The 26,325-nt window shown below is 36.4% G+C and overlaps 1 protein-coding gene across 1 annotated transcript; it reads right to left on the bottom strand.

The window, feature by feature from the left end:
• Positions 1 to 25,517, bottom strand: LOC139122086 (GDP-L-fucose synthase-like). Its single transcript, XM_070687470.1, has 8 exons — positions 25,393 to 25,517; positions 21,454 to 21,586; positions 19,811 to 19,925; positions 6,404 to 6,606; positions 5,602 to 5,735; positions 5,087 to 5,298; positions 3,784 to 3,883; positions 1 to 3,058 (listed from the first exon to the last, which is right to left on the bottom strand). Exons 2-8 carry the CDS (start codon positions 21,582 to 21,584, stop codon positions 3,003 to 3,005), a joined length of 951 nt encoding a protein of 316 aa, XP_070543571.1. The 5' UTR covers positions 21,585 to 21,586; positions 25,393 to 25,517; the 3' UTR covers positions 1 to 3,002.
• Between the last annotated feature and the right edge of the window lie 808 nt (positions 25,518 to 26,325).

Here is a 26,325-nt window from a genome sequence, read left to right as displayed (position 1 = left end):
TGCTTGTCAAAATATTATTTATTACATGCTCTGATGTACATACAATGTATCGATTTGAATATGTCACATCTGGTTCTGTGATGCAGAGAACCACGCATAGATTTGTTTCCTTGGTTACCATCTGCCAACATCAAGCATATTACAGAAGCCAAATTACTATTTCTGCGCACAAACTACATAATTTTAGAGCACAACTGGATTATGTAAAGTTAGAAAGCTGTCAAGAACTAAGTGGCGATACAATTCGAAGTATAATTTAGTTGTAATGAAAATAACTTAGCCAAACCTTACCAATTCTGTACCTTACAGACAGAGGACAATGAAGAGCTGTTTGCGTCATATCAGATGCCAGACTTGATTGCATATAGACTCCAATATGTGGATAATCACATACATGATTTGTTAGGCAACTGTTACCACATAAAACATGGTTCTAGGCAAATTTGAATAAGCTGTCAATTTTATATGAAAGGAGTTTCGATGTGTAGATATTAAAATGGTTGTAAAACTTCCAATCTCAGACTAGCAAATAACACCAACGATAGATGCTTTGTAAACAATGTAATGAAATCTATTGCTGATCAAAGGTGCACATTTCATGCAGTAAATAAACTGAAAAAGGCCATGTTTATTGCAAAATCTTGGTACAGCCCATTGTCTGCGGAGTATAGATTGTGACTATTTACATAGAAATAGGGTTGATATGGGTGAAAGGTTACGGTAGTTTATTGTAAACACTCACAGGCCAGTAGACGTAATTTTGATAATATTTTTCCCTAGTTTTGTTTTCATGTCAACTACAGTTTCTTGTTCTACTCCATACAGCATGTTGAGATCTAGAGCATTCAGCTGGTCAACTCAGCGTTTAAATGTGTAAATTGCATTGTTATTGCTGCTAAGTATATTCTCGTCTGGTCTAGAACTCAAAAGTAAACAACAATAGTGCATTTTATATACATAGACGCTGTCTTGGAAAGCTGTATAGTGGGTGTTTCAACATACTTTGGGAGTTGAAAATGAACTTGCAATTGACAAAGAAGACAAATACAGTGAATCAAAATCCTCAAAAATTACTGTAACGCGTAGACCCTACACATCTATGTTTGCAGCCACTGGCCCTTTAATGAGTTTGCTAATTCCAAAATAATTAGTATCACGTTTTCTGATATGTATGCAACATACGTCTGACAGATCTGACTGGACGTAAAATTACAAAAGAACCAGATATAGATGGCAGTAAGAACAGAAGAGAGCTAAACCCTTGAATAAATATTGTGGAATGTTATAAAACAGACATACCCTGTATCTAAGATAATAATACCATTATCACCACAGTCAATTGAAATGAATTTCATAAAATGTCAGCAAGAGTGTTTTGGAAGGCGCATTCTTCTATTTCATAATTTACACAAAGCATCAGTGCAACATGGTTGTATCTGGAAATTTTTGCATTTGTCATGAGCACCAAATAAACCAAATTCTGTGAAAATAGCTGTCATAATAATAATGTGAAACATGTACCGGTAGTGATAAAAATTCAATGCTTCTTTTATACACGAGTTGTACTTTAACTAATTTTAATGTAATGAAACCAGTCCCTCTAAGACAATTCCATTTGGAGAGAGATTTTGACAAAAATATCAGTTACAACCATTTTACACAGACACAATGATAGAATACTTTCACTATAGTTCATCAATAACAGTACGGTATTAGTTCATACATAATAGAAAATAAAACTTGTATCCACTTGTTTGCTGAAATAGCATGTGACCAAATTTTGCTACTTTCTTTCATATTCATCTACCGGTACCTTCTTATCTTTCTTACTAGTTATTATTTTGCACTCGATTCATTTTTATTTGTCAATACATCAGCTGACATCTGGTACAGCACCAAAGACAATAAGTAGCATGCTACTTCTCTTTGATAAAGTCTTGATTCACTGAAAGCATATCAGTCTGTAAAAAGTCAACATAAAAAGTCCCGAGAACTGGAGTAAAACCAATAGTTCTAGTAGGCGCCCTCTGGAGTTGAGAACTGGCAAGACTGAGGATTACAGGGCCCACACTAAATAATATAAAAAATTGCCATAATCCTAAAGGGTCATTTCTCCATACAGCAAGGACGGCTACCCTAAGAAAATACTATTGTTTCCAAAATGAAGATTGGTCCAAGTGCAGTGGTTCTCAGGTGCGCAAAATAAATCGCCAAGCAACGCAATCACAGTCCCTCCGCCATGTGTCTGGAAATGCTCATCGTTTGACCCTTTAACCACAATGGTTTGGCTTAAACCCATTGTTATCAGTGGTCATTGTGGACCTGTTTACAGGAAATTGGGGTGACGAGGCTTGATACAGATCGGTTTTTGGATTTATCACCAACCTTTCCTCAACATCAATAAATAAACAACTTGTTAAACTTTGATAAATTGATGATTCATAGTTTTAAAAATGTAACTAAGTATTCTTTACTCAGCTAAGTGAAAAATGTCAAATTTAAAATGGAGAAATCTTTAAGCACTCTCATTTCCTATTTGATTCATATCTTTTTACCATGATCTCAATCCAGCAACTTTGTCACCCTTATATTATGCTGTGTACATGTAGAAGCAGTCCACACAAAACATGAAAAATTTCAAAGATAGAAGTCTGTTGAAATGTGAATACTGCAACAGGCACCACATCAACTAAGGTATCAATTGTTGTTGATCCATAGCAAGCCTTGTCACAGAGAAACAAGCGCCATTTCCAGACTGATGATGGAGGGACTGTGATACAATTAGAGTGAATTTCACAAAACCAGGATCAAATACGCACACTCCCTTTACGAAACTATTCCTAACACCAATGGTATTTTCAGTTTCAAGTGTTATTAAATGAAACAAAATAATAGTAAGGTCCACTCTGTGAGTGGTTTGTCAGTTTTTGTGCAACCCAGGATTCAACAATGATACCGTGAATCAGTGTACCAGTATTTATGTGTGAAAATTCCCTGACCAGTTATTTGCGAGCTGTGTCGTAGTTTTCGATGAACCAATCAACGGTTTCCTTGATGGCTGAAAAATACAAGAAGAATAACAATGATAGAAAGGGCAACACAACAATTACAACATACAGATAGAGTATTGTTATGAGCTGGTGCTTTCCTCTTTGATAGTTCTCAAATTTTTCTTAAATAAAATGAGCAGCAAAATTGTAATAGACAGGTGGCTATGGGATGAAGGAAGGTAGAGAATGTGCTCTCCCATATCATCCTTCCTTGTCCTATTCAATGGATGAGGAAATAATTCATGGGAAAACAGCTGGCAAAAATGGGTGAAATCCAGACAATATGTCCAGTGTAAAGTTCACGCTACATGTAGCTGTCGTAATAATGCTGATACTGCTGTACATGATTCTGCCATCATTAACATCTCCCTGACTAAAAACACTACAGTACTAAAGCTCTATATTTTTTATCTTTTTGACCCTGATACAAGTTTTGCAGACCAAGGGTACATAGTAGAGGGGCCTGTACACCTTACCAAGGTCTGTGAATTATAGTACAAGGTATCAAAATTATGAAAATATTCAATTAAAAGTTGTATTATCTCTTTAGGTAAAGTTTGCAACAATTCTGCAATATATCACCATGTATGCCAATTTGAAGGTAAGCAACAGCTGATGGCTTGACTCATCTACCATCATCCTATGATAGCATTGCAGTAGAAATGAGATTGACAGAATAAAAGTTGTACGGCAGGTTTTTACCTTTGTACACATCCCACCCATTACTACTCACCTTGTTTGATTGGAGTAAATTGGAAATCAGGTAGGTACTTTCTCAGTTTCCCATTATTCGCTGTCTTCTTGAACTGTCCATCAGACTTGCTGGTGTCCAACTATCATTGGTGTTAGGGAGAATATGAATTATGTATTTCAAACTCATTGAACTATGACCCCCTTGTGACCTACGACATCATAGAAATGGTCAAATGGTTGAAACTTTAACCATGCTGGTGACCTATGGCATCATAATTGTTGACCCTTGAACCCTGCTGCTGACCTATAACATCATAATTGTTGAACTTTGACTTTATGGTGACCGATGACATACACGGTTTACAGATTTGACCTTATATCATAAGAAATAACAGAATCTGAGAAAATCCTCTTTAAAAATTGAAGAACCAGCACTTAACAGATGTTGAGATACTTTCAGTCTTAAAATGGTTCCCATGTTACATTATAAACATATGTACCACATTTGCTCTTCCAACTTCTTACTATAAACTTACAATTTCCCAACTAAATTTGTTCCAAACTTATCTTCCAAATAATGCCAGCATACCTGTGAGTAAGTTTCACCTGTTCATATTATGAAGAGAAATTGTTTATTGTTCAAATACCGGTACAAACGTATTGGACAACATATAATAGTACATATACATCTTGCTGATTACTATACCCTGCAATCACTATATCTTCAGTAGAACCCAAGACAGATTTTCACAATGGACAGAAAAAATATTTCAAAACATGAAAATGAGGATGCTGATTACAGTCAAAATGACAAAGCATTATTTGCAAGTCTTATGGATATTTTGTTTTTAACTTTTCAATGAAGTGATTACAGTGAAAAGTGGGTTTGGCTAATGGAAGGTTCTGGTTTAGAAAATAAATTTTGGGCACTTCAAGCCTAAGTTTTCATATATTTTGAAAATGAATTTATCAATTGGTTGATTGACTGACCTACTGCCTAATGGTGATGTAGCAGGTTGTCCCATTTAACAGACATACATACATACATACATACATAATTACCAGTACATACGTACATACATTCATACAGACCAACGTATGTATGTGGTACATACTGGTACACACTAGTACGTATGTACGTACATACATACGCATGCATGCATGCACGAATGCATGCATGCATGCATGCGCATGCACACGAGCGCGCACACACACGAACACACACACATACATATGTACTGGTACAGAGGACAGAAACCATGCAATTAAACAAGCTCCTATTGCCTTATACCGTATAACCAAACGGCAATGACAGCTAAAAAAGATAACTAAGATAAGGATACCACTACTTCTCCTTTGAATTCATGGGCTTCAACCACCATCTCAGCAGCCTCCTTGATAGACACTTCATCTTCCTCACCAACAGAGAGGATGATGGGAGATATTTCATCATACTCACGCAGGACCCACATGAACAGTCTGGCTAAGTCTAGAGAGTAGATGAATTGACGACGAGGGGATCCTGTGCCCCAGATGACGAATGGCTTGTTTTCCTCTGTAATAGACATTACCATGGAAACTTGTTAGTTTATCAAGTTAGCATTGATTATCAGGAGTAGATATTGTTGGTGTTCTTCTCATCCAAATAATATGCAAAACAAAAAATAACAGCACAAATCTTTGATTTTTGCATAAGGAGATTAAACAAATTCTCTCTCTCTCTCTCTCTCTCTCTCTCTCTCTCTCTCTCTCTCTCCCTCTCTCTCTCTCTCTCTCTCTCTCTCTCTCTCTCTCTCTCTCTCTCTCTCTCTCTCTCTCTCTCTCTCATACAAAACAAGTACGGTACAACAATACTCACTTTTGGAACAGTATACTTTATTTATCAATCCAGGAATAACGTGGCCTTCTTCTAGATTAAAGTTATCATATGGTCCAAAGACATTTGTTGGTATGACTGAGGTAAACTTACAGTTGTGTTGTATATTGTACCCTCTGAAATCAGAAAATGTATCAGCATGTTTAATAGTGTAATATGCAGCTCCAAAATGAAAGTTTTGTTTCTGTGCAGAACATGGAAAATGAACCTTTTATTGCCGTAGTTTGGCCAAAACCAATTATTATCATTGTTGGTTGTGAATCTGTAACTGGATATCGAGGTGAAGAGGTTAATTACTCAAAAATCAAACAATTGACTGTTTAAGCACAAAGTTTGCGGGGATGAGATAAATGAAGTATTGGGAAATCCAAAACGGCTGTTTTTCTCAGCATAAACTCTGTGGGAAAATTCCTACCAGTAGTAAAAGAACACAAAACTCCTCGATTTTCTTTCATGTTTTTAAAGAAATGCAAAATAGAGAATAATTTTTGTTCCTTGGTACACAATGCAAAAATGAAAATAATGAAACATTATATGCAATTAAAACACAAAATATGTCCATAACTACATAAATTATGTATATACCATATGGAATATTTAACAGAATATGCCAATGAATAATACGCTATGTAAATGGATGAAATACATACAGAAAATTAAAAAGTCACAAATCAGATATGCAAACATGTTTCGCTTGTATCCTATATATTGATAGAACATAAAATATGTACATAAAACATTGAACATGCAAATAATATATCAAATATGCAAATAAACCACTCACTTGTTCATTACGTCAATCATTCTTTTGGCATAAGAGTAACCAAAGTTGGAGTCATGGGGTGGACCATTGTGTATCATGGTTTCATCAATAGGGTATGTGGTCTTGTCAGGAAATATGCACGTTGAAAGGCAAGATACGCATTTCTCAACCTTGTACTTGTAACAGCTGTATAAAACATTGTCATTTATTTTCATGTTGCTGCGCTGTTTAACAAAAAAAACAAAATTGTGAGTAAGATGCTTACTCTGTTAGTGGAAGAGCAATTGAATGAATGAATGAACGAATACATGAATGAATGAATGAATGAATGAATGAATGAATGAATGAATGAATGAACGAATAAATGAATGAATGAATGAATGAATGAATGAATGAATGAATGAATGAATGAATGAATGAATGAATGAATGAATGAATGAATGAACGAATACATGAATGAATGAATGAATGAATGAATGAATGAATGAATGAATGAATGAATGAACAAATAAATGAATCAATCAATCAATCAATTATAATTGACCAAAGAATTAATCAATGCTTTCACTGACCAATTAATTTTACTAACTTATTCATTTATCGATATATTGATTTATATGGCTGGTCATTTTTGTCACTTTAAAAATTATTTGTTGACTTATTTCCATACAAAGTAAATTATTTTACTGAGTGTGATATATTCAGCTACATGTAACCTTACTTAATATCACTAGTGTCTTATTCTCCATATCATGAATTATTATCATCAAGAATAGTCACTGTATTTTTTTCAATTGCAGTAAAAAATGGAACAATATTGACATGCTATTTGGGGTGATGGCCTGACAGCTAATCTCATTTACAGCATTTTACTGTTGAGATACGACAATGGAATCATGTTTAAATTTGAAACAAAAACATGAAATATACTGGCACCTTGGTGTAGCGCCTATTTGTTTCCATACATTTTATTTCCAAAGGGATGATATTTTCATCAGTTTTGTTCAAATATTGTTAATTTTCCCCTAAAGTATCCTGAAATTCAAAATATTAGTGTTGCAAACACGACACTTTGTGTTGACAAATGAATTCAGACATGGTTACGGTGACATCATCAACAACCTATTACACTTGGTATTAGGACAAAATTTTAGAGTACAACAAAATAATTGTATTTTTTTAGACAGAATAAAAAACTGGATAATACAATGCCAGAGCTGAAGACCTAAACATACATCTGTTTATTGCTGCTCATTCTAAGATGATGAATTTAAGCTTCCAGAATAATCAATCACTTGATGATGCTATTTCTTTTTTTTTACTCATCCAAGAGGCGAACCCAATTACAGGATGAGGTACCCATCACCCACTAACCCCCAATGGAGCACTGAGGAGTAAAGTGCCTTGCTCAGGGGCACAACACCGTGCTAGAGTCTTGAACTCACCGTCCACCGACAGTGAGTCCATTACTCTGGGCCTACCGGGTCTTGAACTCACCATCCCCTGATAGTGAGTCCAGTAAACCTCAGTGCCTCCCTATTATAGTACTTTTCATCAGAAAATGTGTTTTTCCAGGTTCCTGAACATACAGTGTATGTACCAGTAGATCTAACCATACAGGGGTAGACAATAGGGTTGTACAATAGAGTGGGTGAAAACAAAACCTATTTAAAAGGTCACAGTATCAATTTAAGATTGCGTGACACTTTTCAGTTTCCATGTTTTGTGTGCAGACTACTGGCATATTTGTTGGGCATTCCACATGGAAGGACATTTGCATAATATGAGATCTACAGAAGTGGTGTTGTCTGATCAGAAAGAAACCATGAAAGTTTGGCGGCCATTTTAATCAAAATTACCCTTAATACTAAAGGCCCATGATCTGCAACTCTGCAAAATTTGTCCAAACTCAAGGTACCTCCAATTTCCTCAGATGTTCATTGCAATCTACAAATTGAACGATATAGTCATTAACTATGCCTCAACATTTGCTTGTGGCAGAATAGGCAAGAAATTGAACAGATTTTTGTTCATTTTAACTTTCCCGCCCTTTTCAAAATCTTTCCATATTAGGTGAAAAAGGGAGAATTTTTTGTCAAAATGGAGTGAATCCTTTTCTGTCCTTTCAGTGGGTTGCACCATGTTATATTTGTAACGATTCAAATGTGCACATGCACCATTTCCGCTGTTTATCGTGTAGTTGCATGGAGGCGGCCATATTTGGGTGCGGCACCCGTTTATTATTCGTTTTATTGAAACCTCCTGATGCAATCCCACTCAGTGGACAATTATACCTGAGAAAGCATCTCTGAGTAAGAACGTTTATATGAACTAATTTTAATCTAAATATAAAATCATAAAAATAATGCCAAAAGTTGCAGCTCATATACCTTTAATCTTATATCAATATTAATATTATTAATCACTATTGGATTGTACACCAAAGTCCTACTGATAGAATGGCACAGCATCTAGTAAAGTTCATGCATTATATTTATAACAATTCATAGAAATACTGCTACATTTTGATTCCAAGCTTCCCTTGGGTCAGAGGTCTCTATGGATGTGCAAGATTACTTACTGAAAACTCTAATTTTGCTCAGCAATAATAAATATTTCAAAGTGGATTATGATAACATATCCAGCTGTTTCCCTTTGTTTATTGGAACTTGTGTGTAGGATCTCATATTTCACAGCAGCTGTAACACAGCATTTCAGTCAGTTAAAGCAGACTGCACCCCGGGGACAGATATTCAATTTTTTATAATACTTTTCTGATTTACCATTTGTGTGTGTGTAGGATTGTCTTGAGGCTCTTGGAATGACCAAATCAACTTTCCATTGTCTCATTTTTTGTGAAAATTGAAAATTTAATTTTTCCAATAGAGTTAACACAGGGATGACGGCCATTTTGAATTTCAAATATCAATAAATTTATGGTAATTTGTTTCTCTGGCACCAAAATTTGCAACGCGTCCCTTGGACTTTATTCATGATTTAGAAAGAGAATGGTGGAAAGTTTCCTTGAAAGTACCGGTAAGTTTGAGCAAAAGTTTGCATTTCACTCTTGTGACACACACTACCTTAATGGTATTATGTGTTCTCTGCAGCTTGAAATACACAGGGTCAATTTACATGACAATGTATAATTTGCATATTCTTTTGTTGTGTAAATGCATGCTTTTCTATTGCGATTAAGATAAGAAAAAAATTACTCAAAAAACAGAGGGGTGGCTTATCCCACAAAATTCCCTTGTGTAAAACCCTGCGTTTATCCCTACAGTTATCGAAAATGCTTTATGCTGACAAGAAAGAAGGTAGTTTCTGGTCATCCCATAATCACTTGAAAGCCACTGAGAACTGTTTTTCTATTTCTGAGGAGGAGAGATCAACATCCCCCCAAAAAACATGAAGTATGAGAGTGACAAAATGATGTGCTTTATTTATACAAACTACCTCTTTCTATGCATTAAAACAACCAGAATTCAATACATCACATGAAACCTCACTGTTTGGAAAGTAGACCAACTGACCAGCACTTAAGAAAATAAATAACAATTTTAAAAAGTATTTCATTGCCCAACACTTGGTAAAGACTTGTAACCAGAAACGCTTCCTATATTAATTTTTTATAATATGGTACATGTACATTCAATATTATGAATAACAAAGCCAGGAGATATACATATAGACAGTGTAGTAGGGTTTATCTGTATCCGAGGATGACGTCAAAACAACGATATAGCTAGTAAAAAGCTGTTAGATGAAGTACTACGCAAGCTGTCAATATCAGTCCATATCAAAGGTTACTACACATAGCCGTGTGTGAGTACAGTAAAACCAACAGCTTGCCGAACCAATCCTTCATCTGCATAAGCCGCTATGAATTCCAATTTACATCACTGATGTGGAGCAAGAAGACAAGGCAATTCAAAAATAATTTGCAGTGAGAATGGAAAATCCTGCTTCCAAATGTGGCATAGTGTTTTATTACAGTATTTTGTCATTTGATCTAATACTAGCACTTTTCTACAATTTACAGAGTTCTAAAACTTAACCTTTTAAATGATGGCATGTAAATCATGAAAACAAACATCAAATCTATGTGCCTGTCAACAACAAATTCCAAAACAGTGTAAAAGCATTAATAATTCACTGGAATGTAATTTTCACTATTTTCGCTAAAATATAAAATCTCTTAAATTAAATCACACTGAAAATATTTAACAGTAGAATCAACTGTTTAACTGGCAAAACCAGAACTTAAATCCCAGTGTGAAAATGTCTTAAACATCGAAATTAAATACTGAAATAGTTGAAATAGTGAAATTAAATCCCAGTGAAAATTAATGATTTTACAGGATTGATGAAAGCAAATACCAGGTAGACCTTACAAAATGAGTAGTGTAGTGTTTTGTGAATCTGAAACAATATATATATATATATATATATATATATATATATTAATTATTTATTTATTTATTATTTGTTTATTTATTTATTTATCATTTTATCATCTTTGGAGGGAAACAAAACCAAAGTGAGCCCTTTCACCATAATGGTTTGGCCCCCCAAATCCATGTTTATCAATGGTGATTGTGGGTAGTCAACAGAATGACTGGCAGACTGGCAACACACTTTCATGAATGAATAAACAGCAATATCTTATTATCTAAGAGCTTATTGTTCATACATAACACACCTTAACGTGCTGTTTCTGGTGCCATTAAAGATGAAATGTGTAATTTCTTTCTACATCTAATGAGAGTAAAAAGTCAACATGGCTTTTTCCTCACAAAATTAAACCTTTGAACGCCAAAGTCAAATTCTGTTGCCTTTAGTTTATCATATGAAAATCGGTCAATATTTCCTAATTTTTGCTAAAATTTTTATAAAAATCTGTAACCAATGAAATGTGATGTCCATTTGGTCTAAAAGTATGAAAATAAAATTACATAAAAATTCATAAAATTGGTTACATGTTGCGGGAAAAATTACAGCGCTCCAAGGGTTAAATTTCTACTTAGCATAATTTACAGCTACATTGACATGCAACTTCAAGGTCGAATGGAATTGTTTTGCTGTCGATGTAGAAAAAAATACAAAGAAACAAGGGTAGCCGTTAATCAATATTTAAAAACCCAGACTTGACTACTACAGGATTTGCTTCATCCATATCAGGTCAGATTATATCAATACAATGCATGGTACGCATGTGGCTACATGTATGCTATCATCGCCGCCATTACATGCCTCGATGATGTTTCTAGGTCAGTTTCCCGCGAAACACAGGGCAGATTGCAGTGTGAGGCGTAAAAATGGACATTCACAGTAGTTTATGGAATATTTCACAGTTTTCACAAAAATGTAAGGTTAAATTTCTTCGCAAAATGTACGATTGCTCAACTGAATATTTTCGTAAACATCTGAATTTGTTCTGAAAATGCGAAAAAATCTAGCGGCAGCGGAAACACAGGTATGCTCAATACGGTAAAATCATCTATTCCATCATTTAGTTATAGCAGTAATATACCCCTCCCCAGACCTTAATGGACAAAGATACTTTGCACAACAGAAAAGCCAGTATGGGATGTTTCATCTAGACAGAGGGACGGGGGATTCTTCCTCTGTTGACATGTTGGTACTCCTGGAAGTTCGTCCAGGGGGACAAGCCCCCATGAAATGGTGCCAGTTACACCTTGGAAATACTAGTAGAACGTACATGAACTGATAAATCCCCCTTAATTTTCTGGTAAAGAGGGACGATCCCCCTGTTGATGCCATCCTGAATGAAACACTGAATATGGAGAGCAAAGTTTGCTAGGTTGGGGGGGGGGGGGGTAACGGGGTATATTATTGCTATTATTTTATAGGTTTGGCAATGCCAGGAAATTTGTAGCAGACATCTGGGACCACAACACTGGATAATCTGATACATTATCCATAATCATCTAGGGGGGTTGACGTCACAAAATTCACTGGTATTGACAAAGTTGCAATTATCCAATAACTATTTGAAAAGCTGTTTCAGAAAAAGCTCATTTTAGAACAGGTAAGGAACTCATGCCCATGCTTCTGCATCTGAAAGTCTACTTGGTACAACGTCCTTTTTGAATTAAAAACACAACCCCTGACAGTAGCATTGGCACTCCAGGGTGCTTCAAGTACACGTAGCACCCAAGTTCTAAAAAGGAAACTCTAAAGGCTTTGGGCTTGTTATTGTATTAAACAGCCAGTAGCTGTAACGTTTGATGATTTTTTCATTTTTTTGTTTTTGTTTTCGATGTCAAAGACAGTTGCTTGTTCTACTCGCCAAAGCATGTTGAAACACTTACAATTTAGCTCACCAACACAATATCCACATGTGTAAAATGCATTGTTACATTTGAATTCTAGTCTAGACTAGAATTCATTTGTCAAAAACAACAAAGCAGTTTACACATGTACACAAGCCGAGTTTACAAGTTGAGTACTGATTTCTGGAATCATTCACACAAGGAATTTCCAATTTGGAATCACTCTCTTCCATTGCAAATCTTCCATACTGGGATTTCTCATGTGCTGGATATTTCTATAGAGACAATTGGACCACTGTCAGTATAGAGCTAAACAGTCAAATATTCCTATCCCTATGTATTGAAGAATGTGAAAAGTTTTCCATATGAATAATAGGCCACAAAAGTTACTTGGCTTTGCCAGGACCTCTACCAGGATCCCAACTTTTATCTTTTTGATGAGTGAACCACTTGATGCTCAACAAGTCATCGTTGATGACACAGTCCCCACTTGTTAATGGGTACTTTGATTACAGGTCCTCAGAGAGGATAGAGTCCTCTTCATTAGGTCTGTGATAAAAATACTTTTGAATGTCTGAGCTGTAGTTCAGGACATGAAAAATCATAAAAAATGGCCACATGGTGGCCTTATTGGATCGTATCACAGAACAATCTATGTGCATATGTATGACAGACATCCAGCTCTATGGGTTTGCTCAGAATTAGATATATGCATAATTAATGAGGTATAGTATGAAGCATCATACCATATATGAAGGGTGTACCACTTGTGATTCCTGAGTTATGGACAAATATGATATTTTGAGGTCAAAGGTCATCGAGGTCATGTGGCATTTTGTCAAAATAATTGTATTGCTAAGTTATCCCTATATACCAAAAATCAGACCTCTAGCTCTATTGACTCGCTCAAAATTAGATATACACATAACTAATGAGGTACAATATGTGGCGTCATAAGGTGTCCCATCATACCATATATGAAGGGTGTAGCACTTGTGATTACTGAGTTATGGACAAATATGTATATTTGAGGTCAAAGGTCACCGAGGTCACATGACATTTTGTCAAAAAAATTGTTTTGCTAAGTTATCCCTATATACCAAAAATCAGACCTCCAGCTCTATTGGTTGCTCAAAATTAGATATGCACATAATTGATGAGGTACAATATGTGGCATCATAAGCTGTCCCATCATACCATACATGAAGGGTGTAGCACTTGTGGTTTTTGAGTTATGGACAAACATGTATATTTGAGGTCAAAGGTCACCCAGGTCACGTGACATTTTGTCAAAAAATTTTTATTGCTAAGTTATCCCTATATACCAAAAATCAGACCTCTAGCTCTATTGGCTTGCTCAAAATTAGATATGCGCATAATTTATGAGGTACAATATGTGGCGTCATAAGCTCTGCCACCATACCATACATGAAGGGTGTAGCGCTTGTGGATACTGAGTTATGGACAAATATGTATATTTGAGGTCAAAGGTCACCGAGGTCACGTGACATTTTGTCAAAAAAATTGTATTGCTAAGTTATCCCTATATACCAAAAATCAGACCTCTAGCTCTATTGGCTTGCTGAAATTAGATATGCGCATAATTAATGAGGTACAATATGTGGCGTCATAAGCTGTCCCATCATACCATATATGAAGGGTGTAGCACTTGTGGTTACCGAGTTATGGACATATATATATATTTGAGGTCACCAAGGTCACCAAGGTCACATGACATTTTGTCAAAATATCTGAGATATCTGCGTGAAAGGATGGACTCACGGATGGACTCATGGACGGACATGACCCAATCTATAAGCCCCCTGGACTTCATCCGTTGGGACTAAAAACTGTGTCACTGCATCCTTTTTCCAATATGAATACGATGAGAAACTAAATTTTTATTTTTCTCGGCCTTATACATGGGAGTCTATGGACTGCCTTATACATGGGAGTCTATGGACTGCCTTATACATGGGAGTCTATGGAGACGGCCTTATACATGGGAGTCTATGGAGGTGAAAACTAAAAAGTCCTCTAACACGGCCAAATTTGATCGCATTGTGAAACAAATCGACGTGCATCTGTATGGGGTAGGGTACTATCCTTGTGCAAAGTTTGAAAGAAATTGACCTGGGCATCTCTGAGATATCTGCGTGAACGGACGGACGCACGGACATGACCAAACCTATAAGTCCCCCCGGACGGTGTCCGTGGGGACTAAGACTGTAATAGAAGCAGTGTGAATGCTTGACTACTTGAAAGCTTTTTGTCCTTGATCGTAGAATTTATCACCAGTTCATGAATGGGTCACCCATCCATGCAAAAATCACATTCTTCAAATTGTATGCAGGACAGTTGCCCAGGTAATAAAATTTAAGGTCAACACTGAACAACAGACTAGAAATGGAACTCAAACTGATTGCAGAAAGGAGACAGTTTGCCATCATTGCTAGTATTTTAAACCATCTGCACTCCAGTTTTGCAGTCAAACTCTGAAAAAGATCTTTCAGGGCTAAAAATATTGCAGTGGTCTCACTACGGTAGTTTAATGGTGGTCCTTGAATGTGTGTGCATGACGGTGGCAATAAATGTCAACAGATGTACCGATTAAAAAACACCAGTACGGTATCTACATTAAAAAGTATGATAGAATACATGAAGTATTAATATATTTCTATAAAAATCGCGTCAATGACACTGTAGCTCCCATCCTGGACTATTTAGTGTTTGTTCTCTGGTCAGATATTTGAACATGTGTGAAAGGGATAAAGTGCATGAAGTGAAAATACTTAAATGTAATGTACCGGAGACAGTGAAATATGTTTAACCCTTTCACCACCATGGTTTGTCCAAAATCCATTGTTTTCTATGGTAAAGTTGGACCTGTATACAGGGAACTGGGGGTGAAAAGGTTAATGTATTTATTCAGAATATAAAATGGAAAAAATTCAGAATTAGATATATCGAATACTGTGATACAACCATTAACTAAACAAGTCATTGACAATGACAGTCCCTACTTGTAATAGGAGTATTAGTCTTGATGGGCAGGGAAATGTGGTCATTAAGAAGTATCACTGGAGTGTATATGTTGAGATCTATGGGCAAATAGGTCTATGTCGTTGTTCCCAATTTGAAACACATGAGGCATGTCTTAAGTTATGGTTCTAAATCGGGAAAAAAGATCAGACCTCTAGCAGTATTGGCCAGCCAAGAAATACATATACGCATAATAAATTGGAGGGTATAGAACTTGTTGTTACTGAGATATGCATATATATGTATAATCAAGGTCAAAGGTCATCGAGGTCACATGACATTTTGAAAAAAAATATATTGCTAATTAATCCCTATATGCCAAAAAATCAGACCTCTAGCTCTATTTGCTTGCCCAGAATTAGATGTGTGCAAAATTAATGAGGTAAAGCATGTGTTGTCATAAGGTCTCCCATCCTACTAAATACAAAGGACATAGCACTTGACATAAACGTATATTTTAGGTAAAAGGTCATCGAGGTCATATGACATTTGGTCAAAAAATTTCTCTCCTATAGTTATCCCTATATACCAAAAATCAGACATCCAGCTCTATTGGCTTGCTCAGAATGAGATATGTGCATAATTAATGAGGTACAATATGTGGCGTCATAAGGTGTCCCATCATACCATATATGAAGGGTGTAGCACTTGTGGTTACTGAGTTATGGACAAATATGAATATTTGAGGTCAAAGGTCACCGAGGTCACATTACATTTTGTCAAAAAAAATTCTCTCCTATAGTTATCCCTATATATCAAAAATCAGACCTCTGGCTCTATTGGCTTGCTCAAAATTAGATATGCACATAATTAATGAGGTACAATATGTGGCATAATAAGGTGTCCCATCATACTATACATGAAGGGTGTAGCACTTGTGGTTACTGAGTTATGGACAAATATGTATATTTGAGGTCAAAGGTCACCGAAGTCATGTCACATTTTGTCAAAAAAATTGTATTGCTAGGTTATCCCTATATACCAAATATAGTTATCAAAACAAACCACCAATTGTATGAAACATGGGCCTAAATACAGACAGACTGACATTCACAGACTGGCACAGAGTGATGGACATTGACCCCAAGTGTGCCTTGGCCCATGGAGAGTGATAAAGATATAACAAAAAAGCTGAATGTAATGATAAAATAGTAAAGTATAGGCCTACAGACACTGATGGTGAATATGTTACAGCAATTTGATTAGTTTCTTTTCGTTTTCTACTTCTGTGATAATTTTTAAGACAATCAAACTGCAAGGCAGTTTTAATATTTAATTGACATAATTTAATTTAATATTTAATATTTAATTATTTTATATAATTTAATTGACATACATGTTATCTTTTACAAGCACACAGCAAACTGTTCTAGATTTTTCATTTACAATATTTGACATAGACTGAAATACATAACATGCAACCAATATTTACTTGCCCATGCACCAGATACTTGGAGAGATTTCAACATGCAATCATTAACTCAGAAACCCTATAGGGAAAAGTAAACATTGTTTTCTTCCAGAACCGCTGGTATATCCACATCTGGAGCAACTTACAAACTTACAAACTTAACAATTACACAAGGATGATGACACAAGAGATAAAGTTAAACTGTGGTGAACTTGACTATTCCTTTCAAATCCTTACCTAACTTGATTGACATCTTAAACTAAAATACACTGCATGTTTAATGGCACACAAAAATATATCAGGGGTGTACCATTTGATAAAAGGGGGTTGTCTGGAAGATTGATGAGGAACATCTTTTTTATCCGATACACTGTACATTCTTTTTTTCCCACTATCCCACCTTTTCTTTTTGACAACCTTCTGTGGCTGATTTTTTTATTGACATTTGTTTGGATTTTTTCAAAATCTGCCAAGACCCCCCCCCCCCCCTCCATCACTCTTTAACATTGAAAAAAACTTTGAATATATTTGTTGGAAACCAAACCTGCTGAAATCACCTCAGCTATGTTTTCTCATTATTTTTTACCGCATTTCAACACCAAATACAGTTTACCATTTCAAATGCTTACTGAATCACAACATTATCTTAAACATAGGGCCAATGTCCCTGAAGCTACTATAGACATGGATACAAAATTAAGTATTTCCTGAGTCCTGACTGTATGAAATCATCTCACTAAGGTCATCCTAGGGACCTGTTAACCAAATATTAAAGCTGTCTGACCAGCGGTTTTGAAAAAAACAAGCGACCCAATAGTCGACAGAGCTCTGCTGTGTTATGTAGAGAGCAACTTTTGTGACATATGTATTGATGAAGATGGTTGAGATCTTTGATGGCTCATTTCAGGATGGCCTGACCTAAAATGGCAACATTAGCTGCAAAAATACAAAATTGATGATTTCATCATAATTATGTATAAAAATGTATACCAAATATCAAAGCTATCACATGAGTAACTTTTGAGAAACAAATATTTTGACCAAAAATACAAAATTGAAGATTTCATCAAATTTCACTGTATCACACTAGGAGAACCCCCAGGAACCTGTATACCAAATATCAAAGGCATCAGACAAGTAGTTTTTGAGAAACACATTTTTTGACCAAAAATGTCAAAATTGCACCAAAAATACAAAATTGCAGATTTCATCATATATTCTATATATCATATTTAGTTTATCTGTAGGAACTGTATACCAAATATCAAAGCTGTCAGACGAGCGGTTTTGATGAAATAAATTTTTGACCAAAAATGACAAAAAATTCCTTAAAAATACAGATTTGCATATTTCATCACAATTTGAACAAATCCAATTTGGGTTATCCCTAGGGACCTGTATACCAAATATCAAAGCTGTCTGACCAGCGGTTCATGAAGAAGAAGATTTTTTACCAAAAACGCCTTTTTTGGCACTAATTTGTATATTTTCAACAATATCAAAAAATCAAAAAAAGCACAATTATTTCAGGTCAGCCCAAAGTACTTACATGCTAATTTTTCATGTAATCTGCTCAGTGGTTATTGAGATTTTCAATTTTGACTGTTTTTACATTTTTTCACTTAATTTGCATATTTTTGGCAATGACAACTTCATTTGAACAAAATCTCATCTACAGCCCATCATCCATGTACACACCAAATATCAAGATGAAATGTGCAGCGGTTTTGGAGTTTTTGATGTTGACGGACAGACATACAGACATACAGACATACAGACATTTCCCTAGCCTATAAGAATAGCTTCCATTGCCATATATACATATGGCTATGGGAGCTAAAAATCACTGCAAAAGCTGTACCGTGATCAAGTTGAAGCCAAATAACTATCATCTACTCCTTAGGCAAAATAAAAAAAAATTGTGTTTCAGATAAAATGGCTCCGATGGCTGTAAACATTAAAAAGATAGGCCGATCTATCTTTTTTGTCATGTATTTTGACAGTATTTGCCATGTATCGAACAACAAGTGACTGCGTTTTCAATGCTACGGGCCAGGCAATGGGCGGTCATTTTGCACTGTCATGTGATCTCCACATGTGCGCTTCAGTCAAAAAGACGTGAGGAAAATCACTATCTCTGGCACACATGGTGAGGAATTTGCCTTGCAAGGCAAAAAATAACAAGGATGTTGGATATTTTGCTCAACTGTTGGTGAGGACAAAAACTCAGGAAAAATCGCCTGCACACGAGAGTAAACTAGCTGAGCAAACAGCCTGGAATGAAATTTTGCTCACTAATTTCTCTCGTGTGAGGCAGCTTGATATCAACATGCTTTGGGGAGTAGTACAAGACAATGTGATTGACATTAAAATCAATAGAGATAAAAATCATCAAATGTTGCTGCTACTTATTTTAGTGAAATTCAATCATTATGTCAACTGTATATTTACAATGACACTGTTGGCAGAATCAGTTTATTGTCATTACGACAGAAAATTAAATATGATGAAAGCTTCTGTTTAATCCTTACAGGCTTAAATCCCTAAATATCGGGATAGCTGACGAAAGTTACCAAAAATTCAGGCCTAAATGGGTTAAAAAAATATGCAATGATATTATCAAGTATGTAAAATCATCAAACATAATTTTAGCGTGTCAATTTGTTAAAAAGTACTCACAAAGAAATCAAGGTTATAAGCCAAGTTACGGAAAAGTCCTCCAACCATGGCTGCCAAGTGGATAACATGGGTTGGTTTGTGTTTCTCAAAGAGTGCTAGAGTATCAGCTTCTGATCTGTAAAAACAAGACAAAACAGAACATTAAAAGAACTAAGTAATAATAAGATATGTCAGATCAACAAAAAGAAATAGTCAGAGAGAGCAGAGATTGTCTGGTACACATGTACTAGACTGAAAGATTCTGCAGTGTATGGGTCTCAACAAACTCAAACCCAAACCACGACTGAGGGCACGGTGTTGACACATCTATTCTGCAACAAAATTCTATTGGAACCAATCATATAGTACAGTTGATTGCATTGACAGCATGTTCCGTTAAGAAGACAGCCCAACATGGCTCCAAAGTGGATGTTCACACTCCTTGTTATACTGGTATGTAACCTCGACCTTCATGAACAGAGGTTTTCAACACCTATGGCGTTATCAAGATTAATAAATAAAGATCAATAACAAAATCGATAACCAGACATAGCTATTTAAATAAAGCTGACTACATTTTGCACATTTCAGAAGCCTGCTGTGTAAGTTTTTGGATGATACTTTGCGTTCACCGCAGTGGCCTACACTGCACCTTCAGTCATGGGAGGGTTAGAAATGGTGGAGATCCATACACTGTCACTCTGATTGTCGACAAATCTCTCTGTTTGCAAAGAATTATTTTACCCACAAGTCACCAGTGGTTTCTTGCACAGAGCCAGCATGATGGAAAGTTCTGACTTTGAAAATTGAAGCTGGATAGTCTAGAATTTGAAACTGTAAACAGTTTGGGTTTAAAAAAAGGAACAGGACATGTGTCAACTGAGTAGTGTTTTTAGTTGGCTATTTTCAAACAAAGTGAAGCTATTTGTTTGTAGTTATTGGCTGATCAGAGAGTGAAGTACGGCAAAAGTAAATACATTCCTTTGGTGCAAGTCCCCTCAAATTCCAAAAAGTAAGCGAGAAAGTAGTTTCAAATCACATACAAAAGATTTGACACAAAGAAAATTTGCTTTTATTTGACAGTTCTCTCATAATGCACATTGCTGTAACAACGGTATGCTTCTAGGGGATACGTAACGTAATTTGTTACAAAGTTAAAGTCATGGCTTGGTTTTTGCGACAGAAAATCACCAATAATGGAAATTTATACAAGAAAAGGGTTTTTCCCGAAAAAACTGTACCGGTAGTATATTTTCAAAATTACTGTCAGATGAAAATATCAGGGACTGACTCACTCTCCGAGAAAGCTTCAGCCCTTGAACAATGGTTCTACTCTGGAATAATAGGACACGCAGTGTTCTCCAGACTCAGTGTACAAACAAACAAACAAACATATGTGTACAAACACGTCTGGAAATACACGTGTATTCACCTTTGCACACATGAGTTTGTATGTTCTGTGGTTCATTCAAAATTCAGGGTTTAACCTATCGGAATATATTCTATCAAACTCCATGTAATTTTGTGATTACTCAACCCTTTCAACACCATGGTTTGGTCCAGTGCTATTGTGCCCTGTGGAAAAGCTGGACTCCTACACCGGTTTGTGGGGGTTAACAGGCTGGAGGATGAATGGTATACAGAAAGTCAGAAACCATACTCACTCAAGATTAGCATCTTTTGAAGACACAAACACCCATTTCTCGTCTGATCTGGCCTCTTCCTTGGCGACTTTCTCAATGGCTTTGCCAACCAATCCAGTGCCGCCAGTTACGAGGATGACCTTTGATGCCATTGCTTCAAATGTAGAGAAACAAATAAAATGATAAATTTATAAAGGTGTCAGAGAAAAGCATCCAGTATTACTGTATGTTACAGCTGGTACACCAAATTAACTCTGTTTTTTAATATTTCACCATGGCAACATCATGTACTGTCATTCCGTTGGCCATGTCAAAGCGATGACAGTTACTACAAAATCCAGTGTCACGCCATATTACATGAAAATCTTATTTCTGAAATAGAAACCACTGAACATAGTCTCTCTTTTTGAACTTCATCAAATGCAGAAACTGCTGTTGGCACAGTTAGTGATCACAATAAATAACATCACAATATTCTGAGGATATTTCAGAATCTGTCTCTTCCCCAGGATGTCCAGCGTGCAGTTTGCAAAACCTGCAACAGGTACTGGACCACAATGTAGTGTCTGTATACCATGAACTTATCAATATGAATTCACTCACCCCAGAATGCTGCAGTTTTATTCTCAAAGAGAGTGCTTTCTTAATCATTGCAATTTAAATGTAGCATTACTTGAAATTAATTGCCAAATTGTTTATGATTACGTAAAATCCAATTGGAGGAAATAGTCCATTTCAGGACTGAAAATGACACCTTTATTGAGTCGTTAAAACCAATTATTATTTTGGAAAATTAAGATGTCATTTCCAGATCAAAATAACATTATTCACAGAATGCAATTACTCAATAATAAAGGTAAAATAACAAGCTACAGTAAGGAAACAATAACTGCACAAAAAGTTCACAAAAAGTTTACGAGAAGCAGACAAAACGAAAAGAAAAATATCTACCTGACCCAATTTTGAGAGGCATGTCACCACAAACACATACCGGTACTACTATTTTTGCCATACCTAAGCCATGATGATCTGCCCTTAAGGTAATATGCACCTCGAAAGTGAAAGACTTAAACTTTTGCTCAAACTTTCCTCAGCGAAACTTTCAACCATTCTCTTACCAAAGCAAGAATAAAAATCAGGGGTCACCGTGCAAACTTTGGTACTAGAGAGACAAATAACTTGCGATTTCTCGATATTTGAAATTCAAAATGGCCGCCACCCCTGTGTTAACTCTATGGGAAAAAATAAAATTTCCGATTTTCGAAAAACTAAGACGGTGAAAACTTTTCTTTCGCCAAGAGCTTCAAATGAAGCCCCCACAAGTGGTAGGTCAGAAGAAAATTGACAAATTTGAAGGCCCGAATTTCTGTCCCCGAGGTGCGTTCTGCCCTTAATTAACCCTTTCACCACCGTAGTTTGAAACAATTGCATCGTTTTCAAGGGTAAAGTACTGTCTAGAGAGGGAAATGGTGGTGAACGGTTTAGGAGTGTTTTCTTTGACTCAATACCAGGGAAATTATACTTGTATGTATTTGTGTAGGAATGACTGATTAGTGTTACATATTGGCTAAGGGATTGCAGGATTCTCCAAATATGGCAAGCTACCGGTATGCCCTACATCATGTCAAATAAACACACAGTGGGGATTTGCAGGCAAGTGACAATGTAACAAGTACCAACACTTCAATATCAATTGGTATATTCTTTGATTTAGCTTCTGTTGATGACACACCTTTCAAAAACACTGTTCTCATTCTACGCCCCCCCCCTTCCCCCCTCCCCGATTACAACAAATTGTGTTCAATGGTTTTACTGACCACTTTGTTTAGTGGTACCATCCGTAAATGGTGGTTCAAGATGATCCTTAAGTCATTTTTTGTCTCTTCTTTGGACCCAGTATATTATTTCTTTGTCTTGAATGATACTGAGTAGTGGACACGTTTTGATTCATAATTTGTGAGCTGTACAGGATTAACTCTTACTATTGTTGAAAACTGTTCAGTGTTCTGTTCTGTTACTTATGCAGTAAGCAGATTTAAGTCCCTTTAAGGCCTTTTCACTTAAAAAAGTCGCACAGAATAATTTCTATGAAAACAATGGATGACAACCCCCTCCTTGATAATTCCAAATCCCCCCAACCCTTGTAATGGTGGCATGGGGGAGGTACAATCCCCTCCTGTTACTAAGTACGATCCTGGATGAAACACTGCTGAGAATATTTCATGAAGTTTCTAAAGTGATTATATGCAAAATGAGAAACTCTAATATGACAAATTAGTGTGCAAACTGAGTATAGGATTATTTTAAGAGCTATGACACTCGTTGCAACATTTTCAGGACAGAATTCTTTCAACAGTAAACAATAAGAAATACTATCACATGATCAGTGTGTGTTCTGGCATGACATTCTGACCATACATACAGTTTTGACCCTATCACGACCATGGTTTGGCCCAAACCTATTGTTTTCAATGGTGATTGTGGATGCATGTACTGACAATTTGGGTGAACAGGTTAAAACTGACAATTTAATTGCACTTCATGGTCGTCAAAGCTTATTTCATACGAGAGGAATTGTAATATTAGTACATGTAATTGGATGACGCATCAATTATCGTTTCACTTATTATTTGTTGTTGTTGTTGTCAATATTGTTAACAAAATTTTACCACATGGTCCTGATAGGAATGAAAAGTACTTTTCTGTAGCCTAGCCTATATACTAAAGGCAATTAACTTGGAGCCATGGAAAAAACCCATGACACATGTATCCTGCTGTATTTGGTTTTGAAATATGAGAAATAGTTCATGTGTAAATTTGGAACACTGTCTGTGCTGCCATATGATACTGTATACCGAATGGCTTAAAAATGACCCACTGTGTCAAGTAAAGTTGGAAATCGGTAATTAAGGCATAACTGTCATCCCTTCACCAAAAACGTGAGATATTGTATTTTCCCTTCGATGAAAATAGCCGGCAGGTCACGTGTTGTTGTTGTTGTCTTTTTCACTGGCCAGTCAGTCATTTTCGCCGGCTGCAGGCTTTGATTACAAATCCCCGTTATGCAAATTTACATTTCAGTCCAAGTTTATATTTCAAGAGCACCACGCTGACATTGAGAGTACTAATTATTAGTAAACTCGAAGGGTTTTACCCGGGTTTGTAGAGTCAAAACACTGTCTGGCTGGAAACTCCTTCCCACGTATTGTTTTACAACTCTTTGGTGTAGTGATCAGTTCTGACAGAACGTACTCCGGGCATGGGCGTGGACAGAAACCTGTACTTCGCCCCAGTGGTGCAAATACATGGGTGTCTACAATAGTATACTTTCGCAGTGTGCCCTCGACCTTCTTTGCAAGTTCCACGCCATAATAGCGAAGGCTCATTGTATCCACGCTTGTACTGGCTTCTGGATTTTTTCCTTCTTTTCCCTTTCCCCTTTGATAATAACATAACGGTTTATTCTTGGCCATGTGACAACGGCAACTGAATGGGGACTTCGGCACGCAGACAAAACAATGAAGTAGTTGACACGATGGATTGGTTATATAACCCAAACATTTGCAAAGTCATGCACACACAAGTTGTAATTTGACATTCTGGGCGCTGTCGGCGTGTACGCTAAAATGAACGTGGCGGTCGGTTTATCTTTGATATTGAGCGTTCGGAGCTGGCGAGCGTTTACTGAACAGCCATCTAACCCCATTAAATTTGCTAGTAATTTAGAGGACTTGGCGTAATTATGCCGCCGTGTACAAACTTGCTGCAGCTGCAGTATTGTCGACTCATCGTTGGCGTACGTACAGCGTTCTGGACAAGTTACAACGTGGACAACAAAGCTAAGCATGCTCATAACTACACCATATCCAATCTCGTCAAACATGCGCTTTGCGCTCCGACGTACTGCGAACATTTTGTAAAATCATTTCAAACAAAGTATTCACGGGAAAATAAACTTACTTCAGTATCCGTTTTCAAGAACCTGACGTATGCAAGATGTTACACCGTAGCGACGCGTGTCAATTGTCGTCCTCGGTCAATATTCAGTGACCCCTATCACTTGACCTACGACATTATTGAGGGCGCTCTACTACGGCTCATAAGCTTTAGATTATCTCAGGTTGACTTTTGCTCGCACTCAAATTTTATCGTTTTCTGAAAAAGGCAGGCATGTAAGCTTTCATTTTGATGTTTTAAACAATGGGATGCCGGAGAAGAATGCGAGAAAATCTAAAGACAGACATAGATTAGTCCCTGGGGCTAAAACTCGAAGTGAGTTTGGGTCGTTTTATTTTCTCTGGTCTTTTGTGAGTTTGGATAGGCCTAAACGCCACCGCACCCATGTAAAAAAACTTCACATTTAGCGATGTAATAGTTTGATAACAACATTACTCAGCCAGATAAGGTAGCTTTACGAGGTCTAGGGAGTGTTTTTTACTTTCTAGCTGTATTTTTCGTACCTGTAACGAAATAAGGCACCGTAGTCTGGAGACCTATTTAATGTTAATGAGGTGAAAAGTTTGCACCAATGAGGCGCGAATACGACATTAATTTATTGATCGTTATGCTGAGAGAAGCTCAAGAAAAGCGGATATATACTTCTGGTGATCCCAGTTCAGTCATAAACACTGAGCAAAATGATTGATATACGTAAAATTTGGAACAATGTAGCAGGGTTTTGTGCCCAGCTTCCTAAACTTTGAAGTAAGGTGGCACATCATTGGTAGTACAGTATCACCAAATCTTTATTTGTGTCAACGTTGCGATTGCCTGGATTGAAAAAAAACACGAAGAACCCAACTTCAAAATGATAACGCGTAACGTGACTAAGGTAGACAACATTGGCTGTAAAGATATAAAAAGCATAGCAAGCTATATGATTGGCTGAATGCA

Source organism: Ptychodera flava, chromosome 2, assembly GCF_041260155.1.
Source record: "Ptychodera flava strain L36383 chromosome 2, AS_Pfla_20210202, whole genome shotgun sequence".
In the NCBI taxonomy this organism is placed as follows: Eukaryota; Metazoa; Hemichordata; class Enteropneusta; family Ptychoderidae; genus Ptychodera; species Ptychodera flava.
The sequence above is the reverse complement of the archived record's forward strand: the minus strand, read 5'-3'. Positions and strand labels throughout refer to the sequence as shown.